Source organism: Tamandua tetradactyla, chromosome 5 (assembly GCF_023851605.1).
Source record: "Tamandua tetradactyla isolate mTamTet1 chromosome 5, mTamTet1.pri, whole genome shotgun sequence".
Lineage (NCBI taxonomy): Eukaryota > Metazoa > Chordata > Mammalia > Pilosa > Myrmecophagidae > Tamandua > Tamandua tetradactyla.
Genome location: NC_135331.1, coordinates 56,958,850 through 56,985,982, shown reverse-complemented (window position 1 = coordinate 56,985,982; position 27,133 = coordinate 56,958,850). Strand labels below are relative to the sequence as shown.

At 36.9% G+C, this 27,133-nt stretch overlaps 1 protein-coding gene and 1 pseudogene across 8 annotated transcripts in view; one reads left to right on the top strand and one right to left on the bottom strand.

Moving 5' to 3' along the window:
• IFT80 (intraflagellar transport 80) overlaps positions 1–27,133 on the top strand; it is a 157,019-nt gene that overhangs the window by 20,857 nt on the left and 109,029 nt on the right. For 7 of the 8 annotated variants that reach the window (XM_077160922.1, XM_077160920.1, XM_077160915.1 and 4 more), the window contains 2 exons: positions 3,413–3,523; positions 9,001–9,069. In XM_077160922.1, the coding sequence (XP_077017037.1) occupies positions 9,042–9,069 (28 nt within the window). In that variant the 5' untranslated portion in view covers positions 3,413–3,523; positions 9,001–9,041. The remainder of the gene's footprint in view (positions 1–3,412; positions 3,524–9,000; positions 9,070–27,133) is intronic. The other variant, XM_077160923.1, reaches the window with a different exon arrangement.
• On the bottom strand, positions 20,203–22,079 carry LOC143682169 (zinc finger and SCAN domain-containing protein 4 pseudogene; annotated as a pseudogene).

Here is a 27,133-nt window from a genome sequence, read left to right as displayed (position 1 = left end):
TCTACCCTTTTCCCCTTCTCTTCTCCTTAAACACCAGTGACAAGTATCTTTGTGTACTTTATGCTCAGTCAATTCCCTAAGACCTAGCTCAATTTTTTCCATTCTTTTCTTTGTTTATTCTTCCTGTCTATAAGATTTCAATTGTCCTGTTTTCTAGTTCACTCATTCTTCTACTTGTCAAATTTGCTATTGTATGCCTCTAGTGTATTTTATCTCTTTTATTGTGCCTTTTATTTCATTAATTTCTGTTATATTTCTTTTTATACTTTCAAATTCTTCCTTTTGCTCACCCAATGCCTTCTTTTTTTAAAAATTTTTTATTAATTAAAAAAAATTACAAGAAAGAAACACAAACATTCCCAACACATGCTTATTATGCTCTACCAATGCCTTCTTTTTTTTTTTTTTTTTTTTTTTTTTTTTTTTTTTTTTAAAGACAGAGAGAAGGAAGGAAGGATAGAAGGAAGGATAGAAGGAAGGAAGGAAGGAAGAAAGGGAAACATCTTTAAACATTTTCTTGTTTTATTGTATTTTGTTTTTCCGTTTTTTGTTACATGGGCTGGGGCCGGGAATCGAACCGAGGTCCTCCGGCATAGCAGGCAAGCACTTTGCCCGCTGAGCCACCGCGGCCCGCCCTACCAATGCCTTCTTAATGTCCATAATTTCTTTAGCCATATTTTCCTTCATCTACTTGAATTGACTTAGGTGATTTATTTGAACGTCTTTGCTTAGTTGTTCCAAATAGTGTGTCTCCTTGAAAGTTTTAATTTATTCATTTGACTGGGCCATATCTTCCTGTTTCTTAGTATGGCTTGCAACTTTTTTCCTGATGTCTAGGCATCTGATTATCTTGATGAGTTTATTCTGAAGGTCAGCTTCTCTTTCTTGCCTAGGGTTTTGTTATTGATTGGCTTTGTGTTTAGGCTCTTCTTTGGCTCTTAGTTCAATTTATTCTAGACCTTTAGAATTGTCTTTGTGTAACTGATCATATTTTTTCGGTTCTTCTTCATCTGATTCTTGTCTTGGGTGTGTGATAAAGTTTTTTGTTTTTTTTTTTTAATAATTTCATTTTTTTTTATTAATTAAAAAAAGAATTAACAAAACAATTAGAAATCATTCCAATCTACATGTACAATCAGTAATTCTTAATAACATCACATAGTTGCATATTCATCATTTCTTAGTACATTTGCATCGATTTAGAAAAAGAAATAAAAAGACAACAGAATAAGAATTAAAACAATAATAGAAAGAAAGAAAAAAAAGCAAAAAACAAAAAACCTATACTTCACATGCAGCTTCATTCAGTGTTTTAACATAATTGCATTACAATTGGGTAGTATTGTGCTGTCCATTTCTGAGTTTTTATATCCAGTCCCGTTGTACAGTCTGTATCCCTTCAGCTCCAATTACCCGTTCTCTTTTTTTTTTTTTTAACTAATGGAAAAAAAGAAATTAACCCAACATTTAGAGATCATACCATTCTACATATGCAATCAGTAATTCTTAACATCATCACATAGATGCATGATCATCATTTCTTAGTACATTTGCATTGGTTTAGAAGAACTAGCAACATAACCGAAAAAGATATAGAATGTTAATATAGAGAAAAAAATAAAAGTAATAATAGTAAAATCAAATCAAAACAAAACAAAACAAAACAAAAACCTATAGCTCAGATGCAGCTTCATTCAGTGTTTTAACCTGATTACTTTACAATTAGGTATTATTGTGCTGTCCATTTTTGAGTTTTTGTATCTAGTCCTGTTACACCGTCTGTATCCCTTCAACTCCAATTGGCCATTATCTTACCCTGTTTCTACCTCCTGCTGGACTCTGATATCAAGGACATATTCCAAATTTGTGATAAAGTTTTAAAGATTACACTATTTGTGCAATTTTTTCACTGTTGGGAGATAGCTTCCTTTGTTCCTTCTCTGTGAATCTTGATATGTTTGTTTTGTTTTGCCTCTGTCTCTCCTTTCATTGCCTCTAGCTGCTTTTGTTTGGAGGGCAAATTCATCAAGGAGGGTCACTCCAGAGAGAACTTTCCTGAGTTAGTATTTCCCATGTAACTACATTTTCTCATCTTGAGAGTTTTTTTCTCCTTATATTTTCTTTGTAAAGCAATGCATTAAAAAAATTCAAATAAATTTTGTTAGTCTCAGAAAGACAGTGATAGCATGGTTGAATTCAAAGTAATCTTTTTACTTTAGGAAAATGGCCCAGAAGTAAACGTTAAATTAAAAGGATGGGCGATAGTAGATGGTGCTAATGGGGTAGTTAGATAAAGGAAAATGGCTACTTATAGTTGAGGGCCATGAATGATGGAAGGAGAAAGCTGTCATAATGAATGTGAAAGAAAAGAATGTCAAAGTAGGCCACGTCATGCAGTTACCAATATGTTTACTCAATTGGTTTAATTTAACAAATATTAGTTATGTAAAAGCAGTATTACAAATAAAAATATGACTAAGACATGTCCCCTTTCCCTGAGAGAAATCACTGTCCAATAAAAAATGTTCTAACAGAGCTACAAATAAAGTGCACTGTGTGTAGAAAAAAGAGAATTACTTTGTTGGTAGGCATGTAAAGGTTGTCAATGAAAAAACCACAGGTTGCTTATTATTAAATCTTTGAAGCTATCTTAAATATCTGACTTAAATTATGTTTTTAATGCATTGTTAATGTCTGGTTAGAATCTTGAAAAGCCTTAAAGTAGGGGTGCATTCAAATAAAATAAATTCTTTCAGCCAAAATTTGATTAAGTAGCTAATGTTTCATGCCACATTATTCTTTTACTGCCAAAGTAACTTTTTTAAAAAACTGGGTCAAAATTATTAGTGTCTTTGTATTTTTACTTTATTACTAATCTTCATGATCATTGAAAACCACACTGATTGTTTCTAACCTGTAGCACTTATTTTATGAACCGTTTGATTTGTTCCCTTGACATTTCTTGTATACTTTGCTATGTCCGTTAAAGTTGTGAGTTTTTTACTTTTTTTGCATTTGTCTACAAATCATATAAAACATTAAACCTGAATTTATCTACTTAACTATTTTGGTTCCTCTCTTCTACAACTTTTCCAGCTTTTCTATAATCTTAAAAGAAAAACAAAACAATAACCCTCAAGACTCAAAACTCTGCTTAAATAGAAGCCTTTCTTGACATTTTCCTTCACTTCTTGTCCATATACCAGCAGAGTTTCATTTTCCCTTTGAATTGTCATGGAACCATCACATATATCTATTAATGGCATTCATCTCAAGGTTTTATAATTTTGGTTTTGTGCACATTTTCAAATATCTTTTGTGTTCCCTTTCGTGAGATTAAGAATAATTATATATTACTTGCCCTTATGTTTCTAGTGCCTAAAATAGATATCTCAAGTGAACCTTCTTTTAGGTAAATTTCATCTGATTTCCAAGTTAGGAAGAGTGGAAAAAAGTGTAGAGGCTCACTGTGGAGCAGTACTTGCAGGAAGATGGAATTATGAAGGAACAGCATTGGTTACAGGTAAGTTGTCTGCAGCAGTGACATTTTGAATGAATTATTAAAAGAAACTTTTCCAAAGGAGAATATTTTCAATATGCTAATTGTACTGGTTTGACTCTATGGTGGAACCCAGAAAAGCCATGTCCTTTGGTCCTCGTTCAATATTGCTGGGTGGGGAGCATTTTGATTGTTCCCCATGGAGATGTGAGCCACCCAATTGTGGAAGGTAACTTTTGATTTCCATGGAGGTGTGTCTCCACCCATTGAAGGTGGAGTTGCTTGCTGGAATCCTTTAGAAGCAGAAACATTTTGGAGAGAGTCCTTTTTGGTAGAGACATGAGAAAGCCAGCAGATGCTGCCATGTTCACCATGTGCCCTTCCAGCTAAGAGAGAAATATTGAATTTGTCAGCCTTCTTGAAGCAAGGTATCTTTCCCTGGATGCCTTAAATTGGACATTTCTATAGATTTGTTTTAATCGGGGCATTTTTTCAGCCGTAGAACTGTAAACTAGCAACTTATTAAATTCCTCCTTTTAAAAGCCATTCCATTTCTGGTATATTGCTTCAGGCAGCTAGCAAACTAAAACACTAATAGTGTCTCTCTCTGTCTAATAACAAATAATTGGTACATTATTGTGTTGGACTGCTAAATAAATATTTACATTTAGAACATCCTGTTAATTACTAGTGTTGTTAGGTGACTTATGGAGACAGTTCAGTCAATGAAGGCTTTTGAAATGGTCAAGTATGTAGTAATAAAAGTTGTAATTCTTTAAAATTCTAAATATTCTCATTTAATTGTTTTTTACCTCCTTCCTTCTCTCTCCATCCCCTACCCTCCAAGGATTTTCATCATTACCTGTTTTATTAATTATCTATACCTGCAAAAGAAACTACCCTATTATTTAGTAACTTAAAATAACATTTATTATCTCACAGTTTCTGTGGAGCAAGGAGTTTAGTGGAATGGTTCTGTCTGGCTCAGAATCGCCCATGAAGTTGCAGTCAAGACATTGGATGGGTGTTCTATATATGTATATTGTATGCATACACATATGATTTATTTTACATATATATAAAGGTTGCCTAGATAGTTGTTGAATATATGTTAAGTACTAAGTTCCCTCCTTGAAAGGAGAGGAAATTCACCTCTTTCTCATTAATTGGGGAGAATTCACAATTTCTCTTGTGGGTCCCATTTCATTACTCTCAAACTTACAAATTAGCAAGATCAACACCTGACTTGATATTTTCTAATGTAATTTGAGTGGCAAGTTCAGAAGTCTTTAATGGTTGAATTGATTACCTCCCAAAATTAAGATGGGAACTTGTGGATATGGAGGTGCACCATTCTTTATGTACTCAAAGCCAGAAGCCCTGTGGATTGTTGGGAAGGAACCTCTTCCATGCAGAAGCTAGCTGGCTTGGGGAACAATGCTGGTAATATAACAAGTTTATGAAGCTAAATTCAGCTGAGTTCCATGTAAAAGATAGCCAGCGGAGTTGCAAAGGAAAGCTTAGAAGTGGGTTAATACTGTAATATCACTGAGAAGTCATTAATAATAATGGTGAGTTCAACACAAAGGTATGCTGACTTTAATTCTAGTGCCTCATGGCTTTAGGTTTACTTTTATGCCTTTGCGGGTTTGGATGAGGGTGGTTCAAAAAAAAAATGTTGGGGTGACTTCCAGGGCCCTTCTCAGTTGGCCCTGGGAACACGTCAGTATGGCTCTGTGGCACTGCACCCCTGCCAGGAGCAGTTCCTGTAGAAGAGCCAGCAATTGCTGAATCTTTCCCTGTCTTGGAATCTCTCTGACTACCCCTCTGCTGTTACACTTCAGCCATATCACCTCTGCTTTTAAGGGTCCATGTGATTGGATTGGCTATATCCAGGTTCTGGCCATGACCAGCCTCAGATGGTCCCAAAGAGGTAGACACAGAGTTGGCAGGGCTGGGACCATCCCCTGGAACCTCTGTGTCCTGGGCCTATATGATGCACCTGCCACAACCCACCCTGGATCTGCATTCCTTGGTTCCCCCTATTGCCATGATGCTGAGCCTGGGACCATCTGCCCTCACCATCAGCAGCCAGCTCCTGATATTCAAAACATTGGCTGAAGCCATGCTAAACCTTTCATAATCAAGTAAACAGCAAACTCCACAGAAGGTGAAGAATGTCCTTTCCTGAGTTACATTATTTTCAATGCCCAGATTACAACAAAAATTCACAAAACATGCAAAGAAATCGGAAAGTATGGCCCAATTAAAAGAAAAAGTTAATTAAAATTGTCCCTGAGGAAGCCCAGACGCTGGACTTACTAGGAAAAGATTAAAATCAGCTGCCTTAAATGTGCTCAAAAACTAAAGGAAACCATGGAGAAAGAACTAAAGAAAGTTAAGGAAATGATGCCTGAACAAAATGATAAAATCAATAAAGGAATAAAATTGTAAAAAGGAAACAAAAATTCTGGACTTGAAAAATACAATTGTGTGAAGTGAAAAGTTCACTAGAAGAATTCAACAGCAGATGTAAGTGGGCAGAAGAATCAGCGAATATGATAGGACAATTGTAATTACCCAGTCTAGAGGAATAGAAAGTAAAAAGAATGATGAAAAGTGAGGAGAGCCTAAGGGACTGGCAGTACACCATCAAGTATACCAGCGTACACATTGGTGGGAGTCCCAGAAGGAGAAAAGGCAGGAGGGTGGGATGTTGGAGAAAGAATATTTGAAGGAGTAATGGTGAAAAATTCCCAAATTTATGAAATATATAAATTCATACATTTTAGAAGCTCAATGAACTCCTAACAGCACAAACTGAAAGAGTTCCATACCGAGACATGTTATAATCAAATAGTTGAAAGACTAGAGACTCCTGAAAGCATCAAGCAACAGGTGGATCATGATGTATAAGATCCTCAATATAATCAATAGCTGATTTATCATTAGAAATCATGGAGCCTGGAAGGCAGTAGGCAGCTATAGTAATCAAATAGTGTGGTATGAGAATAGGCATATAGAACAGAGGAATAGAATTGAGATATTAGAAATAAATCCTCACATCTGTGGTCATTTAATTTTCAACAAGGGTGCCAAAACCATTTGTTTCAGTTTGCTAAAGCTGCCAAAATGTAATATACCAGAAACAGACTGTTTTTTAACACTGGGAATTTATTAGTTTATAAATTTATAGTTCTGAATTCATGAAAATATTCAAATTAAGGCATCAAGAGGAAGACACCTTCTCAGAAGAAAGGCTGCTGGCATCCGAGGTTCCTCTGTCAGCCAGCAAGGCACATGGCAGGTGTATGCTGGTCCTTCACCCCCAGGTTCCATTGCTTTCAGTTTCTGGTTTCAGTGGCTCTCTCAGCTCCTCCAGGGGCTTTTGTCCAAGCTTCTCTGGGTGTTTCTCCTAATCTGTCTCCAAACTTCTTTCATTGTTTCTCTTTTATCTTCATAAAGAACTCCAGTAAAGGATTAAGACCCAACTTGAATTGGGTGGATCACATCTCAGTTGAAACAACCTAATCAAAAGGCACCATCCACAATAGGTCTGCACCCACAAGAAGATTAAAAGAACATGATTCTTTTCTGGTGTACATTACAACTTTAAACCAGTACATCATTCAATGGGGAATAAACAACCTCTTCAAAAAATGGTGCTGGAAGTCCCCTTGGGTGACTGAGGAGAAAGGAGGAAATATTCAACCTCCCCATTTGGAGAATTTCTAATATTCTTACAAGCAGTGGGGACAACCAAATCAATAGACCGAATCCTAGATCTTAGGGTTCACCCCTATTAAAATTATTCCTGCAAAGGATAGGCTAAGCCTACTCAAAATTTTCCCTAAGAGTCACCCCCAGTGAACCTCTTTTGTTGCTCAGATGTGGCCTCTCTCTCTAGACCAATTTAGCAGGTGAGCTCATTGCTTTCCTCCATATGTGGGACGTGACTCCTAGGGGTATACATCTCCCTGGCAGTGTGGGACAGAACTCTGGGATGAGCCGGGACCTGGCATCATGGAGTTTAGAAAGCCTTCTTAACCAAAAGAGGAAAGAGAGAAATGAAACAATAGAGTTCAGTGACTGAGAGTTTCAGAGTCCAGAGATTACCCTGGAGGTTATTCTTATGCATTATACAGGTATCCCTTTTTAGTTTATGGTGTATTGGAGTGGCTGGAGGGAAGTACCTGAAATTGTTGAGCTGTGTTCCAGTAGCCTTGATTCTTGAAGATAATTATATAATAATATAACTTATAATGTAACCGTGTGATTATGAAAAGCTTGTGTCTCATGCTCTTTTTGTCCAGGGTATGGATAGATGAGTTAAAAAAATGGATAAAAAATAAATAAAAGGTGGAATAAGGGGTAAAATAAATTGGATAGATGGAAATATTAGTGGTCAATGAGAGGGAAGAGTAAGGGGTATGGGATGTATGAGTTTTTCTTTTTTTATTTCTTTTCTCGAGTATGCAAATGTTCTAAAAAATGATCATGGTGATGAATACACAACTATGTGATGATATTGTGAGCCACTGATTGTACACTATGTATGGATTGTATGTGTGTTAAGATGTGTCAATAAAAATATTAAAAATTTTTGGAAGGGGCTGCAGTTATATATAGGCTTAACTGGCATTCATGGTCTGCTATGAAGATGGCTCATTCACATTGCTGTTGGCAAGAGGCCTTAGTTCCTTGCTGGATGTTGTTAGCAGGAGACTTCAGTTCCTAGTACATAAGTCTTTCCTGTAAGGGTGCTTGAATGTCCTCGTGACATAACAGGCAGCTTTCTCCCAGAGTGAGTGATCCAAAAGAGTACAAGCCACAGTATCTTTCATGACCCATCTTTAGAAGTCATTCTCTATGATTTCTACCACATTGTATTCATTAGAAGCAAGTCACTAAATGAGAGAATAATCAAGCTCCATCTCTTGAAGGGAGGAGAAACAGAATTTTTGGACTTGTTTTAAAGCTACCTCACGTAAACTGTAGGCCTTTGTAGGATTTTTCTCAGTTAATTGTCTCTTTTCTCATCTGTTTCTTCACCTTCTCCTTTCTAGTTGTTCCTTTTTCAGCATATAAATTGTTCAGATGTTGCTGTTCAAAAGAGTAGCCTACTAATTCACTTTGTTCAGCCCTCCATCTCACTAGATTTTGGCTATGACTTATTAAACTGAAATCACTTTTTGTTAGAGTTCTAAGGCAGAGATTATAGTGAAAATGGAAGAATTATTTGGATAATTTAATAGTAGATTGTCTAAGATTGAAGGAAAATAATGTAATTTTAGTCATGGAAGTTAGGCTACTCTGGTAAAATTGTTTCAAAGTAATCGCTGTTAAATTTTATAGTTATGAAATACTGTCATTTAGTTAGAGTAGGTTGTGTCTGAATTTTATATGCATTAATATAGATATTATTGATCCTTAAATGCAAACTTAATATTTAAAATTATTTTCTAGAGATGAAAATATCAATTATTATTATCTCTTTACAGTTGGAGAAGATGGACAAATAAAAATCTGGTCAAAGACTGGAATGCTAAGATCAACTTTAGCTCAGCAAGGTATGTAATCGATCATTGTATTTTTGAAAAATTATAGAATATAAAAATGTCAACATTTATCCTTTAAAGACAGTTTAATATAGTTTTTCAGACTAACTTTGGTCAGGTTCAAACTCTGAATCTCTTATTTCTATTTATATTTTTTCCTCTTACCTTCCAATTTACCTGATAGAACCCAGTAACTGTGTTAATCTAGCCAAGAAATATAAAAAATATTCAAAGGCTTTTTCTTTACATGTTTGTTAGTCTATGTGAAGGGAGTTATAAGCTAATGATTTTTAAATGAGTCTAAAGATTTTGAACTAGAATAGAATTGAATATCTAGCTATATAAATCATAGAGAAGACTTTAAGAGTGTCTGTTTACAAGGTACTTCTTCTAAATTCTGTTGTATATTTTATTTTATATGAATGGAGGGGGCAGACATACTGAAGATCCAAAACTTGGTAAACCCAAAACTATTTAGAGGGGCCTCTCAGTTTTCCACATTAATGGAAAAAAATGGCAATAAAGTCAATCCCAGTGATAATTGCTATTGGGCTTCAGATTACATCGGATTTTTTTTCTGTTTAGCTGATGTGTCTTCTTAATTAGATTTTTACCCAGGAATAATAAAGCAGTTTTAATATTGACCTCAGTACATATCAGCTGATCATCGGAGTCAGGTTGTCAAAAAGGTTGTAGAATTGTATGATAAAGTAATATTGTAAAGCCTTTCTAATAACTGCCTTTCTGAATTTTCCAGATTTTATTTTTCCTAAATTCTTCTCAATCATCTCCTTATCTTTTACTATACTTGGGTCTATCCTTTTGGACATAAGGCAGTCCAAAGTCAAAACTTGGAATAGGTTTTTTAATATGAACAATGTCAACTAGAGAGGCTAGGTAATATAGTGCTATCACTTCAGTACTATACCTGCAGTTTTGAAAACGAGCTTCTACTTATTTTACTCTTATGGAGAAAATGCATTTAGACTTTTCTAAATTGCAAAGGCAGTTTGGAAGTATAATATGCTTATAAATTAAGGATGTTCTATAAAGGAGGTCACAAAAAGGTGGCCTGTGGGCTGAATTTGGCCCACTAGCATTGTACAGGCCCAACATTAAAACTGTGGACATTTCACATACAAATTTAGATTTCTGGTTTGTCTTGGAAAAAACTGGAAGATCTAACAACTTTGGACCAGCTTTCCAGTTAGCTGAAGTTTAGTAATGCCTGCTCCATTTTTTAGTTGAGTTATAAGCCTTTTCTTCCTATTTTACCTACATCATTCATTTGTGTTACATGGTAGAACCTAATATGTATCCTGAAGGAATTTGAGTTTGCAGTCTGTGTTTAAAATGATAATTATCTTAAACACAAGAAAGTCAATTAATATAATACAGCACATTAACAAGTCAAAAGGGAAAAATCACATGATCATCTTGATTGATGCTGAAAAAGCATACAACAAAAATTCAACATCCTTTTCTGATAAAAACACTTTAAAAAGTAGGAACCAAAGGTAACTTCCTCAAGATGATAAAGGGCAAAAGGTAGGAATCAAAGGTAACTTCCTGAATATGATAAAGGACATATCTGACAAACCTGTAGTCAGCATCGTACTCAATGGAGAGAGACTGAAAAAGCTTTTCCCCTAAGATCAGGAATGAGACAAGGAAGCCCTCTGTTACCACTATTATTCAGCATTGTACTAGAGGTTCTAGTTAGAGCAGTCAGGAAGGAAAAAGAAAAAAAAAGGAATCCAAATTGAAAAGAAAGAAGTAAAACTTTCATTATTTGCAGATGACATACTATACTTGGAAAATCCTGAGAAATTGGCAACAAAGTTATGTGAGCTAATAAATTCAGCAAGGTGGTGGGATATGAAATTAAGGTACAAATATCAGAAATGTTCCTATACACAAGTAATGACCTAACTGAGAAGTCAGTTAAGGAAAAAATTCCATTCAAAATAGTAACTAAAATAATCAAGTACTTAGGGATGAACTTACCTAGGGATGTAAAGGACTTGTACACGGAAAACTAAGAGAAATCAAAGAAGACCTAAATAGGTGGAAAGACATTACCTGCTCATGGATAGGAAGGTTAAATGTAGATGAGATATCAGTTCTACGCAACTTAACCTACACAGTCAGTGCAATACCAATCAACATTCCAACAACCTACTTTGAAGGCTTGGAAAAGCTAGATACAAAATTCATCTGGAAGCGAAAGAGATCCTGAATAGCTAAAACATCCTAAAAAGAAGAACAAAGTGGAAGGATTAATACCCCTCATTTTAAAACTTACTATAAAGCCACAGAGGTCAAAATACAAAATATTGACCAGTGGAATTGAATCGAGAGCACAGAAATAGACTACCAAATCTGTGGTCAATTGATCTTCCACAAGGCCTCCAAATCCACTGAACTGGGATGAAATAGTCTTTTCAATAAATGGGCATGGGAGAACTGGTTATCAATAGCCAAGAGAATGAAAGAGGACCCCTATCTTACACCCTACACAAAAGTGACTCAGAGTGGATCAAACACCTAAACATAAGGGCCAGTACCATAGAGCTCCCCCCAAAAATGTAGGAAAACATCTTAAAGACCTAGTAGTAGGAGGAAGCTTCCTAAACTTTACACCCAAAGCACAAGCAACAAAAGAGAAAATAGATAAATGGGAACTACTCAAAATCAAATGCTTTTGTGCTTCGAAAGTCTTTGTGAAAAAGGTGAAGAAGCAGCCAACTCAATGGGGGAAAATATTTGGAAATCACATGTTGGATAAAGGTTTGATATCCTGTAAACATAAAGAAATCATACTAACTAAACATCAAATGAATGGGCAACCCAATTACAAAATGGGCTAACGATATTAATAGGCATTTTTCTGAAGAGCAAATACAGATGGCTCAAAAGCACGTGAAGAGATGCTCATTTTCATTAGTTATAAGGGAAATGCAGATCATGACTACAATAAGATACTACCTCATACCTAAAAGAATGGCTGCTATTAAACAAACAGGAAACTGTAAATGTTGGAGAGGATGTGGAGAGTTTGGGACATTTATTCAGTACTGGTGGGAATGTATAATGGTACAGCCACTATGGAAGACTGTTTGGTGGTTCCTTAGGAAACTAGATATCGAGTTGCCCTATGACCTGGCAGAAACACTACTTAGTATATACCCAGAAGAGGTGAAAGCAGTGACACAGACATTTGCACACCACTGTTCATTGCAGCATTATTCACAATCACCAAAAGTTGGAAACAACCCAAGTGCCCATCAACAGACAAATGGATTGACAAAATGTGGTATATACATATGATGGAATATTTTGCAACAATAAGATGAAATGATGTCCTGAAGCACATGACAAAATGGATGAGCCTTGAGGACACAATGCTGAGTGAAATAAGCCAGACACAAAAGGATCAATACTGTATGATTCTGCTTTTATGACCATGGTAAAGGTAATATCAGAGGCTTATAACACAGAATATAGGGGACCTAGAGATACACGAAAGCTAGAGATGGGTGAATGGTTAGCTAATCAGGTTAAACTTTCATGTAAGGGAATAGATAGAAGTGAAGGCAGTTCACTAAGTGGGTCTAAAGTAATATTACCATATTGAAAGTGAACATAATGGAAAGGGTTATATAGACCCATGTGTCCCACTGACTAACTACAAATATTAATCAGTCTGCATGAACTACTGCAAAGGTATGAGTCTTGTCAAAGAGTGTATAAGTTTGGGAGTATAGGGGAGAAAACTGCTATTGCATGCTATAGGCTATGTTTAACAGGAAAGCATCAACAGTACCACAGCAATACCAGGGGTAAATAATGGGGGGAGGAACAAGAGTTAAGGGGAGGTTTAGATTTTCTATTTGGTGAAGGTGTATTGGTTATCTTTCTCTTGGGAACAATGAAATTGACTAAAATTGAGAGTGTTGATGGACTGTTGACTTTGGACAGTGATGCCCAATAAATGGAGGTGGCTGAAGGATCCACTGACTGAGAAGTAGATTGGCAAGTGATGATGTATATATATATGATCGAATAGTGTGCTGCTACAAGAAGGAATGAAGTTGTGAGATATGCAAAATTGTGAATGAATCTGTGCGACATTTTGTGAGGCAAAATCAGCCAGAAAAAAAAAAGGAGCAATTATTGTATGGTATCATTTAGAAAATACTCATAAGAAAACAGGGGTCTAGATTGTAAGCTCTTATAGCAGTCACATTTAGTCCAGAGTGGTAAATGTTATTTCTAGCTTTTGAGAGGCTGTTTTATATATGTATAACCTGGTATTTAGAGATGAGAACAAAACCGATCAGGTTAGGATTAAGATAATTCAGAATACAGGGGTAAGGAAGACATTGTCTATATTTTAGAACCTTATCTACTTCTTTGAGACCAAAGGAAGAGGTTTATATTGTCTAGAACCTAATTTCTGTAGCATATAATCTAACTCAACCTGTCTGGATAGATCATTTAAACAATCCAAACACAGGGAGCCCAGAATAAGAATGAGGCCTTTAACCCTAGATAGTTTAATGAATGCCTGGATACATCCCAGAGTATGTTAAGCAGATAATCAAAAAGTATTGGCAAAGTCCCTTGGGGGATGGGAGAAAAATATGGAACTATTAAACTTTACCACTGGGCAAACCCCTGATTCTCTGTCAAACATTAGAGACACCAAAATCAATAGGCCAAGCCCTTGATCTTGAGGCTTGCTCTTGTGAAGCTTATGTATGTAGCGGAGAAATTTATCCAACCTATATGTATGCTTTAGAGTTATTTCTAGGGGACCTCATTTGTTGCTCAGATGTGGCCATTCTCTCTCTCAAGCAAACTTTGCAAGTAATACCATTGCCTTCCCCCTACGTGGAATATGAAACCCAGGGGTAAAAGTCTCCCTGGCAGATTCATCAACACTTCTGCATTTTTCATTTTGTTTTGTACAGGATAGTATATAGAAGAAAAAAGTCCAGACACAGAAGAACGTCAATTTTGGTATAGTAATGCTGAGAATCCCATTATTGTCAACCTAGAATTAATGTGACTTTAGACAAATTGCTTAAGGTTTTTGTACCTATATTTTCTTATCTTTTATGTGGATTCATATTAGCATCTACTTTATAGGATTGTTGTGGGAGTTAATAAGTTAAATTTAAGAATTTAGTACCCTTCCTCCCATGTCCTCCCAAATCGTCCTTAACTTGTTCTACTTTTTCTTATCCCAAAGTACTTATCTTTTAATAAACTATGTGTTATGGTCAGATTCATGTGTCACTTGGCCAGGTGGTGGTGCCCAGTTGTCTGGTTGGGCAAATGCTGTCCTGTCTGTTGGTATGAGGACATTTCATGGACTTTAATCATGACCACGTTGGTGGCATCCAGAACTGATTGCAAATGCTCTGGATCAACCAGCAATCATCTAAGGATAGTGTCTTCTGCAATGAGTGGCACTTAACCTAATCACTGGAAGGCTTTTAAGAAGTGCTCAGAAGAGACAATGACTCTTCCTGCTTCAGTCAGCCAGCCTCTCTTGAGAGTTTTTTGAGGACCTTCATTGGAGCTGCCTGCTTGCTATCTGCCCAATAGACTTTGAACTCTATGTCTCTATGGTTATGTGAGACACTTTTATGGATTTTGTATTTACAGATATCTCCTGCTAATTCTGTTTCTCTAGAGAACCCTGGCTAATACATTGTGCAACTTACTTATTTGGTATGTTTATTGTTATTATATGAGCACCATTAAAGCAGCGATCTGTTGGTATATTCACTAATGCAGTTAAAGCTCATAGAATAGTGTCTAGCACCTAGGAGATTCTCAGAAGTTATGTTCGTTGAATTGAATACCATGTACAAAAATAGTGCTTAGCTCATAGTTAAGTGCCCACAGAATGTTGCTATTATTACTTCTTTTACAACCGTTGTTGTTAGTACTATAAGAATAATGAGGTTGCCCTTGTTTTCTCTGAAAGCCAGGCAAACCTTTTCTTCTTTTTTCCTGTAAGGGTAACAATGCCACTGGGTTTTTATTTTATTTTTTAATTTAAGAATATACCTTTTAAACTGAAAGTGGTGATTTCTAGGAACATTGCCTGAGAAATATATATGTTGCCAAATACATATATATTTTAAAAGTCTTCAAACATATTAGAAACTTAGGTTTGCATCTGTCTTGTTTAGTATCTTACCAAGTACAATCTCTATTTGTGCAACAGCTCTAAGATGAAATTCTTGGCAGATCAAAACAGGGTAGTGGTTCCTACACTTACCTCTTTTGTAAGCAAATAAATTACCTTCCTTGTTAGTTCTCCCCAGTTCTGCCCACAGAAGCTTTGAACAAAACTAAAACAGTTTTTGATACTGAAAAGAGTTGCTATTATGAATACCTAAAATGTGGAAGTGACTTAGGAATTGGTTAATGGATAGAGGCTGAAAGATTTGTGAGGGGCTTGATAGAAAAAGCCTCGATTGCTTTGATGAGGGTGTTAGAAAAATGAATATTAAAGATACATCCATGAGCCCGAGAAGGAAAGAATGAATGTGTTATTGGAAACTGGAGGAGAGGAAGCCCTTGTTATAAAGTAGCAGAGAACTTGCTGAAATTGTAGTCTGATGTCAGATTGATGATGGATCTTTTAAGTGATGAGCTTGGATATTTAGTTGAGATTTCCCAGCCAAGTGTGGAAAGGTACAGTCTGGGCTTCTCCTTCTAGCTTATAGTAAAATGTGAGAGGAAAGGGATAGGTTGAAAATTAAACTCTTAAGCATAAAGAAAACAGCCATTGATGATTTTGAAAATTCTCATCACCAGGCAGTGTGCTCTGAGACCAGGGCCAGAAGTGGCTCTATCAGGTACCTCCCTGAGCTTTCTGGAAATGAGTCTCCAGAGGTTAGGGCTCCATGTGAGGATTTAACTGAACAACCCTTTGCTAAAGAAGGTGTGGCTGCACATGGATCCTATCTGCCATTTCAGTGAAAGTCAGAATTGGAGATGTAGTTTCCAGAGAGGATTTGTGGAAAGTTTTATTGTCTGACAGTTTGGACTCTCTGAAAACTGCACACAAAGCCAACAAAGTTTTTGCAAAACTTGAGCAAAACCACTCCCAGCCTGAACTGAAAGGACTGAGAAGGGACAAGGTGAAGGAAGAATGACTTCAAGGAAGAATCATGAAAGCAAAGGTCTGGACCAAAAAGATTTCACCAGACCAAAAGAGCAGGCCCACTCCCATACTTGGAGGGGGCAGGCCTTGCTCCCTGTTGTTCAGGGAGATTGCTGCCACCCCAATGCTTAGAGATTTGTTGCTTGTGTCTCAATGTTCTTGGAGAACCTAACTGCTATCCTGATGCTCGGAGAAAGTGGGGCACTCACTCCAGTGTTCGAGGAGAACATGGCCATTGCACAAGTGCTTAGAAGTGTTGGGCTGCTGCTCCATCAGGCCCAGAAGACCAAAAAAAAATCAATCCACAGATGACTCTCAGGTCTTGAAATCTAATGGAGTTTGCCCTGCTGGATTTTGTACTTGTTTAGGACCTGTGACTCCTGTTTTCCTTCCAATATCTCCCTTCTGGCATGGGAATGTTTATCCTATTCTTGTTCCTCCATTGTATATCGGAAGCAGATAATTTTTTTTCTAGGTTTCACAGCTTCATCAAGTAGAGGAATTTTGCCCTAGAACAGACCACAGCTATAACTGATTTTAATGAGACTTTCTACTTAGCATTGTTACTGACATGTCTCAAGGCTTTTGGGATGTTGTGATGGAATGAATGTATCTCACATATGGGAAGAAAATGTCTTTTTGGAGGTCCAGAGGACAGAATATGGCCAATTGAATTGTGTACCCCAATTTGTACATGTTCTTGATTTTGGTTCATATTCTGATGAGTATGGACCCATTGTAAATAAAATCTCTTCAAGATGCTGCTTCAGTTAAGCTGTGGCCCAACTGAATGAGGTTGGGTTTTAATCTAGAGTACTGGGAGTTCTTTTTAAGAAGGATGAAAGTCAGATGGAGAAAGAAGCCATGGGGAGCAGCCAGCAGTTGGAAGTCAGTGGGACCTGGAAGAAAAAGGAGAAGACACAGCCATGTGCATTGCCTTCTGACAGAAAAGTCCAGGATGAACTGTCACCACCTGGCAGCCCTAGCACACTGCCATCTTCAAGAGGAAAGTATTCTATTGCTGACACCCTGATTTTGGACTTCTTGTAGCTATATTCCTTTAAAGTGTTGCATTTTGTTCTGGTATACAGTTAAATTACCTGAAATCAGTTTGGATCCTTTTTGAGGATTGCTTTTAAGTTTTGTTAGGGTGAATCCAGAGCAGCCTTTAATTTAGGGCTAATTTTACCCCTGGAGACTTGTCCAGTATCTTGTATATTGTTAGGTCTTTTTACTGTGGATCTTGGGTTCATGCAGTATTCCCAGGCCTATGTGACATCTGGTTATTGTTTTATCTACTCCTTCCTAGTGGTCCTTTCCCTGGCCTTGGGTTGATTTCCCCCCCACATCTAGATCAATAGTTAGCTGAGGGCTTGAGGAGACCTTTTTTTTTTTTTTTTTTTTTTTTTTAAAAATTTTTTTATTTTATTATTTTTTTTTTTTTTGTTTGTTTGTTTGTTTGTTTGTGTTTTACATGGGCTGGGGCCGGGAATCGAACCGGGGTCCTCCGGCATGGCAGGCAAGCACTCTTGCCCGCTGAGCCACCGCGGCCCGCCCCTTGAGGAGACCTTTTTATTGTTCTCCAGAGTTCTCTCACTCTGCTGCTTTCTTTTTGGTATTCTGGCCCACAAATTTCAACCCTTTGGCCTCTCTGTATCTTCAACTCAGAGAGACTACTGGGCTCTGTTTGGGTTCTCCTTCCCTAAGTCACGACCTGGAAGCTGATACTCTTGTATGGTTGACCATATTTTTTCTTTTTCCTCAGAAATCATGGTCCTACTCTGTTGTCCAATGTCTGGAAGCCCTTGTTTTATATATTTTGTCTGTTTTTCTAGTGGTTTAATGTGGGAGGATAAATCTTTCTGGACTGGAATAAGTTCCTGTACAGTTTATTTTAACCATGATTTTCTGATCTAGCACTTGTAGTTTAAACTTTTTGTCATTTGGCAGGACTTTGTGCTTACGATTTTCTGCCTACTGAATATAACTTAAATGAGTGACTTCACTGATTCTAATGATAGAGGCACATTGTTGATATATAATCTTAAAGAAATGGCTAGTGCTAACTTTATCATTCTCTCATTTTATACCAGTTCATGAACTTCATAAGGGCAGAAGTTCATGTCTTCTCTTTGTATAACTATAGCCATCATAAAGATGTTCAGTGGATGTTAGTTGAATTGAATTGCCATCATGTTAAATATATATATTTTTAAAGTATGATCTGGTACAATGGTTTCTAGTAAAATTGTAGTGTATACAGTTAAGCTGCCTAAATTTTCTACTCTGACCTTTAAGAATCAGGAAAGGGAAGGGTGAGGAGAGAGGTAATGGCTGATTCTTTTTAGGAAAGAGTGGGCAGCAGAAGCTGATATTGTAAATTGTGAACTACAAACTGGAACACTGGAAAATGCTGACCTGGTAAACTTTTCTTTTTCGATATATCAACACTATTTTGTTTACAATCTGTTTATGTACATTAACATCTTTCTGAAATCAGTGCATTGTCAAGAAGTTTTATACAATAATTTTCAGGGTGAATTAGTTAATAGTTAATTAACGAATTTTCTGCTAATTCGTGAAATACAAAAATTAATTACAATCAATATAACAAACACAGATCAAACAATATTAGTAGATTGTGCTACCTGCTTAAATAAAACATTTGTAAGGAAATTATTTAAAATCTTTCACTTTTTCATGGGACTTGCCCAAGTAGGAATGGATGGATTTTGTATACTGAAAATCCTGAAACTATATAGTCTGCATTTTTTCTGACATCAACACAGTGTGCTATTTAATTTTTTTAATTTTAATGTGTTTCTAATTGTGACATGTAACACATATACAAAAATGGAATAAATTTCCAAGTACATTTTAACAAGTAGTTATAGAGCAGATTTTAAAGTTTGGTATGATTCCATGTTCCATGATTTTTCATTTTTTCTTTTAGTTGCTCTAAGATACTAGAAACCAAAAGAGATATCCATATAATGATTCAGCAGTCATACTCATTTGTGGACTCCTAACTTCTCTGTTATACTCCTTCTTTTCTTTAAATAGCATATATACATAAAAGCAATAAATTTTGGAGTACATTACAACAATCAGTTGTAGAACAGATTTCAGAGTTCTGGGTTACAAGCCACAATTTTAGTTCTTTTTTTGTAGCTGCTGTAGAGTACTGGAGGCTAAAAGAAATATCAGTATAATGATTCAGCACTCATACTCATTTGTTAAACCCTACCATCTCTGTATAATTCCACCATCACCTTTGATCTTTCTCCCAGTCTTTAGGGGTATTTGGGCTATGCCCATTCTAACTTTTATCATGTTAGAATGGGCTGTTGATAACATGGGATAGGGAGATGGAACTAGTTGATGTTCTGAAATGGCTGGCCTCTCTGCATTTTAGGACTTATCTGGTCCAGGGACCCATCTGGAAAGTTGTAGGTTTTAGAGAGTTAGTCTGGTGAACTTTTTTTTTTTTAAATATTTTTATTCACAAACAACATACAAGCATGAACATTCTTAACATACAAACATTCCATACATGGTGTACAATCAGTGGCTCACAATATCATCACTGTGTTGTATATTCATCACCGTGATCATTTTTTAGAACATTTCCATCAGTGTAGAAAAAGAAATAAAAAGAAAAAACTCATACATACTGTACCCCTTACCCCCCTCTCATTGACCACTAGTATTTCCATCTATCCAATATATTTTAACCTTCATTCCCCGTATTGTTTTTTGTTTTTTTAATTTTTTTCTTTTTTTATTTGAAGTCTTCCTCAGGAAAAATTAATCTCTCAAGAAGGTTATCACATAATAAAGGAGGGTGGAGCACCTAATAAATCCACCCAAGCAACCAATCTGTAGCTATCTCCCAATTGACATAATTAGCATTTTGCAGGAAAAAGTAGGTATACTGGATAATTACACAGTATATCTTAGCTGGGAGCAGCAGCTGGGGCAGCTCCTGGCTGGGCACCCTTAGTTCTCTGGTGGGTCCGCAGGTGGCGGTGGAAGGTGGAGGACTGGCGGTAGCTTCTCCCGCAGAGAAAGCACATGTAGGGCTTCTTTCCGGTGTGGATTCTCTTGTGAGCCCGCAGGTTGGTTTTGTGGCTGAAGGACTTTTCACACGTGCTGCACCTGAAGGGCTTCTCTGCTGCGTGAATCTTCTGGTGCACGTATAGGTCTGACCTCTGGAAGAAACCCTTGTGACACTCGGCACAAACAAATGGTCTCTCATTCCAGTGTCTTCTCTTGTGGGCGTCTAGTTGAGAGAAATATCTAAAGATCCTGGGACAGTCCTCACATTTATAAGATTTGGAGGGACCAAGGACTCTCTCTTGGTTTACCACACACCCGGTTTTGCCCTCACTGCTTTGGTCAGTAGGGACAGGCTCAGGGGTGGTGTTCTAGTTTGCTAGCTGCCGGAATGCAACACACCAGAGACGGATTGGCTTTTAATAAAAGGGGATTTATTTTGTTAGTTCTTCAGAGGAAAGGCAGCTAACTTTCCACTGAGGTTCTTTCTTACATGGAAGGCACAGGATGGTCTCTGCTGGTCTTCTCTCCAGGCCCCTGGGTTCCAAGAACTTTCCCCGGGGTGACTTCTTTCTGCATCTCCAAAGGCCTGGGCTGAGCTACAAGTGCTGAGATGAGGAATGCCGAGCTGCTTAGGCTGTGCTACGTTGCGCTCTCTCATTTAAGCACCAGCCAATTAAGTCAAAGGTCACTCACTGCAGCAGACACGCCTCCTAGCTGACTGCAGATGTAATGAGCAACAGATGAGGTTCATGTACCATTGGCTTATGTCCACAGCAACAAGACTAGGTATGCTCACCTGGCCAAGTTGACAACTGAATCTAACTAACACAGGTGGCTTGGGGAGGGATAGGCTCAGGGGTGGCTTGGGGAGGGGCAGGCTCAGGGGTGGCCTGATCTGGCCTGGGGAGAAACTGTGGTTCCACCTCCATGGGGACATCTTGATAAAAGGGCCGTTCTAGGGATTCTTCCTGGGATCTGGAGGAGCCAAGGCCTGCTCTTCTGGGGTTCTGCAAATTCTCCCAAGAAACACTCCCCTCTTCAGGCTGATGGCTGTTCTTTTTCTGAATAATAACTAGAGAAGGTACTAGATAGTCTTGACTAGTAATACTGTCATTTACTTCATTGGTTGTCACAGAAATGTTGCTGCCATTTTCTTTATGGTCATCTCCTTGTCCTGTTTGAAGAGAAATATCTTGGGGACTCTGGAAGTCTGCCTTCATGCTTTCTCTTGGGGTTACTGCTGGCATTTGTTCCATGAGATGAAAAACAACTTCTCTCAAGGGCATATTCTCTGAGAAGAGGGCTTCCTGTCCCTGCATATGGACATGGACTCTCATGCTCTGCCTTTCACGCTGCTGGTTTCTTCACTATGTCTTTCAAGGTCAGGTGACCTCATGCAGTCATCAGTGAGATCTTCCATGAGTTTCTCCAGGTTTCTTCCACTTGAGTTCCATTTCTGTAGTAGAGTGGACTTGTTTCTGCAGTGTCCATTTATCACAAATTGTTCTATCACCAACTGAGAGATAATTTCTTCCTTGCTGTGTTTCTTAGGCTGCAGCCACAAGTGAAATACCTTACAGAGTCTTTTGAGTTCCTACTGTGCAAATGAGCCATTGGTGGTTTGGTAATAGCTGAGCTGAGCATCCTGGAACTTAGAGGTCACCTCTCTCTCATGGATACCAGGTCCTTGGGTGGTTTCAGACTCTGGAGTGTCTGACCCAGGATCACCCCTGGATGGGTCATGTTGAAAGGAGATTCTGAGATCAAAAGCCATGCTTAGCAAGATTTCTTAGACAGACTCAACCTTGAGGATTCAGGCTCTGCTGACTTGGATCCTTGGGAGACACTTAAATACGGCAATCTCTCCTGGGTTGGTGCTTGGAGCTGGATCCGGGCTGGATGCTGGTCAGAGCTGACTTAGTGTCTGCATTGCTTCATCTCTGTTTGTTTATTTTTTTATCCATATTTTTATCCATATTTACTCATCTGTCCATACCCTAGATAAAGGGAGCATCAGACACAAGGTTTTCATAATCACCCAGTGACATTGTAAACGTTGTATCTTCATATAATTATCTTCAAGAAATAAGACTACTGCAACACATCTCTGCAGTTTCAGGTACTTTCCTTTACCCACTCAAATACACCATAACTTTTGAAAAGGGATATCTATATAATGTGTAAAAATAACCTCCAGAATAACCTCTTGACTCTGTCTGAAATCTCTCAGCCACTGAAACTTTATTTTTTCGAATTTCTCTCTTCCCCCTTTTGGTCAAGAAGATTTTCTCAATCCCTTGATGCCAGGTCCCAGCTCATTCCTGGATTTCTGTCCCACGTTGCCAGAGAGATTCACACCCCTGGGAGTCATGTCCCACATAGGAGGGGAGGGTAGTGGGTTCACTTGCTGTGTCAGCTTAGAGAGAGGGGCCGCATCTGAGCAACAAAAGTGGGTCTTTGGAGGTGACCTCTAGGCCTAATTTTAAGTAGGCTTTGCCTATGCTTTGCAGGGATGTGTTGCATAGGGGCAAACACCAAGACTGGGGGCTCGGCCTATTGGTTTGGATGTTCCCGCTGCTTGCGAGAGTATCAGAAATTCTCCAAATGGGAAAGTTGGATCTTTCTTCCTTTCTCCTCATTCTTTAAGAGGACCCTGCAAATACTTCTTTACTCACTGTCCAAATCACTCTGGGATTTATAGGGGTAACACACTAACCTGGGCAAACCCACAAAATCTCATGCCCTACTCAAGATCCTCTATATTTATTGTGTTCAACTAAACTGACTGTAGAAGTTAAATTAGGAAATGCACTACCCAAAATATAAATTTTGCACCAAATAAGCCTCTCTCCCTTTATTCTCACCCAGAAGTTGAAGTTTTTAAATAAAATATGGACAATATCATCCTTTACCAGTCTTCTAATATATCTTAGTCCTTTCCAGAGCAGCTTCATTCATATCTCTTCTCAAAGTCTGATGACTTTTTCCACTCTTTTTTTAAACAGTGTGTGGGGTGCTGCTGACTTTTATAGCTTCAGAGCTCTGACTCTGAGTCTCAGGTATCACAGAAATATACAGTTTCTGGGAAAGAACAGGTTGTGTACAAACAACTCAGTATCTTAGAATTTAGAATTAACAATTTTATCTCCTGAATGTGACTGCTGTAAGAGCTTACAATCTAGGGCCCTTTACAATAATCTCCAACCTGAAAACCCATGCTCTCAACTGTAGTTCACCGAATTTTTATATTATAGTTAGTCCATATAATTAAGCCCTGATAATATTTGTCTTTTTATTCCTGACATTTCATTCACCATACAGCTCTTAAGGTTCATTAATCTAGTTGCATGCTTCACAGCTTCATTCCTTGTGGAGGCTCAGTAGTTTGTATACACCGTAGCTCCCCCTTCCATTCCTCAGTTGTTATACCCTTAGGTCACCTCTATTCATTGCAGATCATGACCACTGCCACCAGAGACATCTGGTGAACTTTTGACAGGTCCGTCAAACTTCTGGTTTCTTACATTGTCTTAAGATTAGAGAGTGACATTACGTAGCTACCCCTGTAGTGGGTAGAATATGATCTGGGGATTTAGTTTTATTGGAGAAAGTTTTCATGAGATATCTGTAAAATATGTTTTGATTGCCATTGGACAGGCTTCTGTATAATCTTCCATATAGTCAGATATTAATAACTTATTGGCTTATATTCATATGTGATTTTGTAACTGAAAATTTTAATATTTTTCTGATGAAAAAGTAATATATGTTTATAATAGAGAACCAAGCATTGTAAGCAAACAGGATAATATAAAGTCATAGATAATATTTTATTATGTATCTCTTTTTGTCATTTTATCCCTCGATGTTCTGTGTGTAGTTTCAAAGAAAACTTCCTTTGGGGATTCTTTAAAAAAAAACATACACTTTTTTTATTGTTAAATATAACATATATACAAAAAACAGAAAGAAAAAGCAACGATTTTCAAAGTACACTTCAACAAGTAGTTACAGAACCAATATCAGAGTTTGTTATAGGCTATCATTCCACTATTGCAGATTTTTCCTTCTAGCTGCTCTTCTTTTTTTGTGAAAAATAACGTATATACAAAAAAGCAATAAGTTTCAAAACACATCGCAACAATTAGTTGTAGAACAGATTTCAGAATTTGGTATGGGTTACATAGGGGATTTTTATCTAATATATCATGTTAAATAGCTGTGTAGCCAAATCCCTTTCATAAATATTTATAACTTTCAGTTTTGAAATGTCTGCACACACTAACACATTTTAGCTCATTCTAACCTATGTGTTAAGCTGTTAAATAAGTTGGATAAAGAGCACAGATGTGGTTCAGAAGCTAAAACATTCCTTCTGAATCAAAAGTTGTATAGTTTAAAAATAAATAAATGAACAAAAAAAAAGAAAAAATAGAAAAGAAAAGAAACAAACAAAACAAAACAAAAACAAAAAAGTTGTATAGTTTTAAGATTATGCTTTCTATAATGAATGAGATTGCCTGCATAAATTTGTAAAGAAAGTATTGAAGAATTCGGATATAGTAAGAGCTGTTTCTGAAAGTTCCATATTTTTTCATATGCTAATTCAGAACTCATATTAGGAAAGAAACTTTAAAAGTCTGAAGAGTTTTTACTTTTAGTTATAGTATGTACTTACATAATATTCATTCAGAATGATTGTGAATGATATATATTTTAAAATTCAGGTTATTGAGATATGGTTTACATACAGTAAAATTCACGTTTTAAAAATGTATATAGCTCTACAAGTTTTGACATACATTTACGGTCATTTACCCATCATCACAGTAAAAATTTAGACTATTTTCATCACTCCTAGTCCTTTGGGGTTGGGTTTCTTTCATTTAGTTTAATGCTTTTGAGAGTTGCCCATCTTGTTGCCTGAATCAGTAGATCACAGGATTGATATATTTTGATCTTCTGAATGCGCTGCTTAATTGTAAATGACCAAATATGCCATATTAGGTTTTAGTCTAAATTCTTTATGCAGAATTTATCTTAGATTGTTTAGGAAGCATTATGGAATCAGAGCTACTCCAGTATTAATAAAATGAACATTAATCATCACATTATAGTACACTCATATTGAAGATCTAGGAATTTGGACTTAATTCTGTACAGTGCTAGGTAAATTATATGAGGAATGGAATGCTCAAAATGGAACTTGCTTGTAATGAATTTAGTGATGGAGGTAAACTGGAAATATAAATAACTAATACAAGGCACAGTATTTCTACTTCTATAAGGTGCTGAGAGAACAAGAAGGCAAAGATTAATGATTTGACAGTGAAGGGAGATATTGGAAAGGATCCTGGCAATTATTGAAGCATCTTTTTGACTGGCCTTTGAAGGATGAAGAAAGTAGGTGGAAACTGGGCTCAGGGTGGAGCTATGAAGGAAGTTAGCATGAGCAGAGGCATAGAAGCAGAAGAGTGTGAGGCATGAAAGTCAGATGAGTGGGAGTAGATCTCTTTGGCCAGTGTTTTAGTTTCCTAGGCTGCTTAAATAAATACCATGAAATGGGTATTTCATGAATACTCATTTATTTATTATTTATTTCCTAAATAATAGGAATTTAATTACATGTTTTTCTGGGGTACAGACAGCTTCAAACCACCATAACCAGGGTGCAGGCTGTGTGAGGGATAATTCTTTCTGAGAGGCCAAAGACACCCATGGTGGATGTTTAAATGAAGGAATTTGGATTTTATTTTATGAGCATGCAAAACCTTAGAAAAAAAAGGAACAGAAGAGTAAGAGACAAGGGCTGTCTTTTAGTAATATTATCTTAGGAGTAATAGGTATGTAGAATAAATTAGAGGAGATACAGATGAAATGGCTGTGGGCCCTAAGGAGGCTACAAAAGTTTTTGTTCTCTGCTAGTGCTGATTAAGGCTTGAACAGAGGAACTGACAAATGATAGTTAAAAACAGTGACTAATTCCAAGTGGCTGAGGGATGGATACCCTGTAAGGGGTAGAGCATTCCAAGGGAGGAATAAATGACAGTATATTTGTGGTTAGATTAGAGTTTTGAATATATAGAGTTGGAAGTTCTGGTTTGAAGATGTTTATGGAGTCACTGGAAAAGTTGTGTTAGCTCTGAGAGGTAAAAGGTGGAATATTAACTTGGGAGTCAGTTGCATAAAAGTGAAAGATGAAAGGTGAAAGTGTGGGGGAAATTGAGATCTCCAAGAAATAGATGATTGATAGAAACTAAAGAAAAAATGCTTTCATTTAAACTTTCTCCCTATACTGACCCAGTGACATAAAACAAAAAGTTGTTTTTTAGGAATAAATCCCTCTTGATTAATTACAAATAGAGTAAAGGGGAAATAACTCTTGGTCTTTGAATTCTTGATGTTTGGACAAAAGAAAAAAATTGAGTACCTCCAATAGGTAAATTGTTGTTTATTGCATCTACAAAATAATTTTTAGTAGTAGTAGCTAACCAATAGTGCTTATGTGGCACCCAATACTATTCTAAACACCTTCACTCAATCTAGACCTATATTGCATTCAAGGGAATAATATCTAATGCTTCATTATCATAGTGAATAGTTTGTTTCAAAAGCATCCTTAAAACATGCAAAAACAACATTTTAGGGGATACCTCTATACTATGAATGCGAAAACATGGTATATTTGACCATGTACTTCCTTAAAACAATTGAAATACATTTTTCTCCTCTTCTGTGGTTTAAAATGCCTTCAACCGGTTGAAAGAATTTAGATAATTTGTTTTACAGAGAGATAAGGGTCTGACATTTAAACCAACCCCAGGTGCA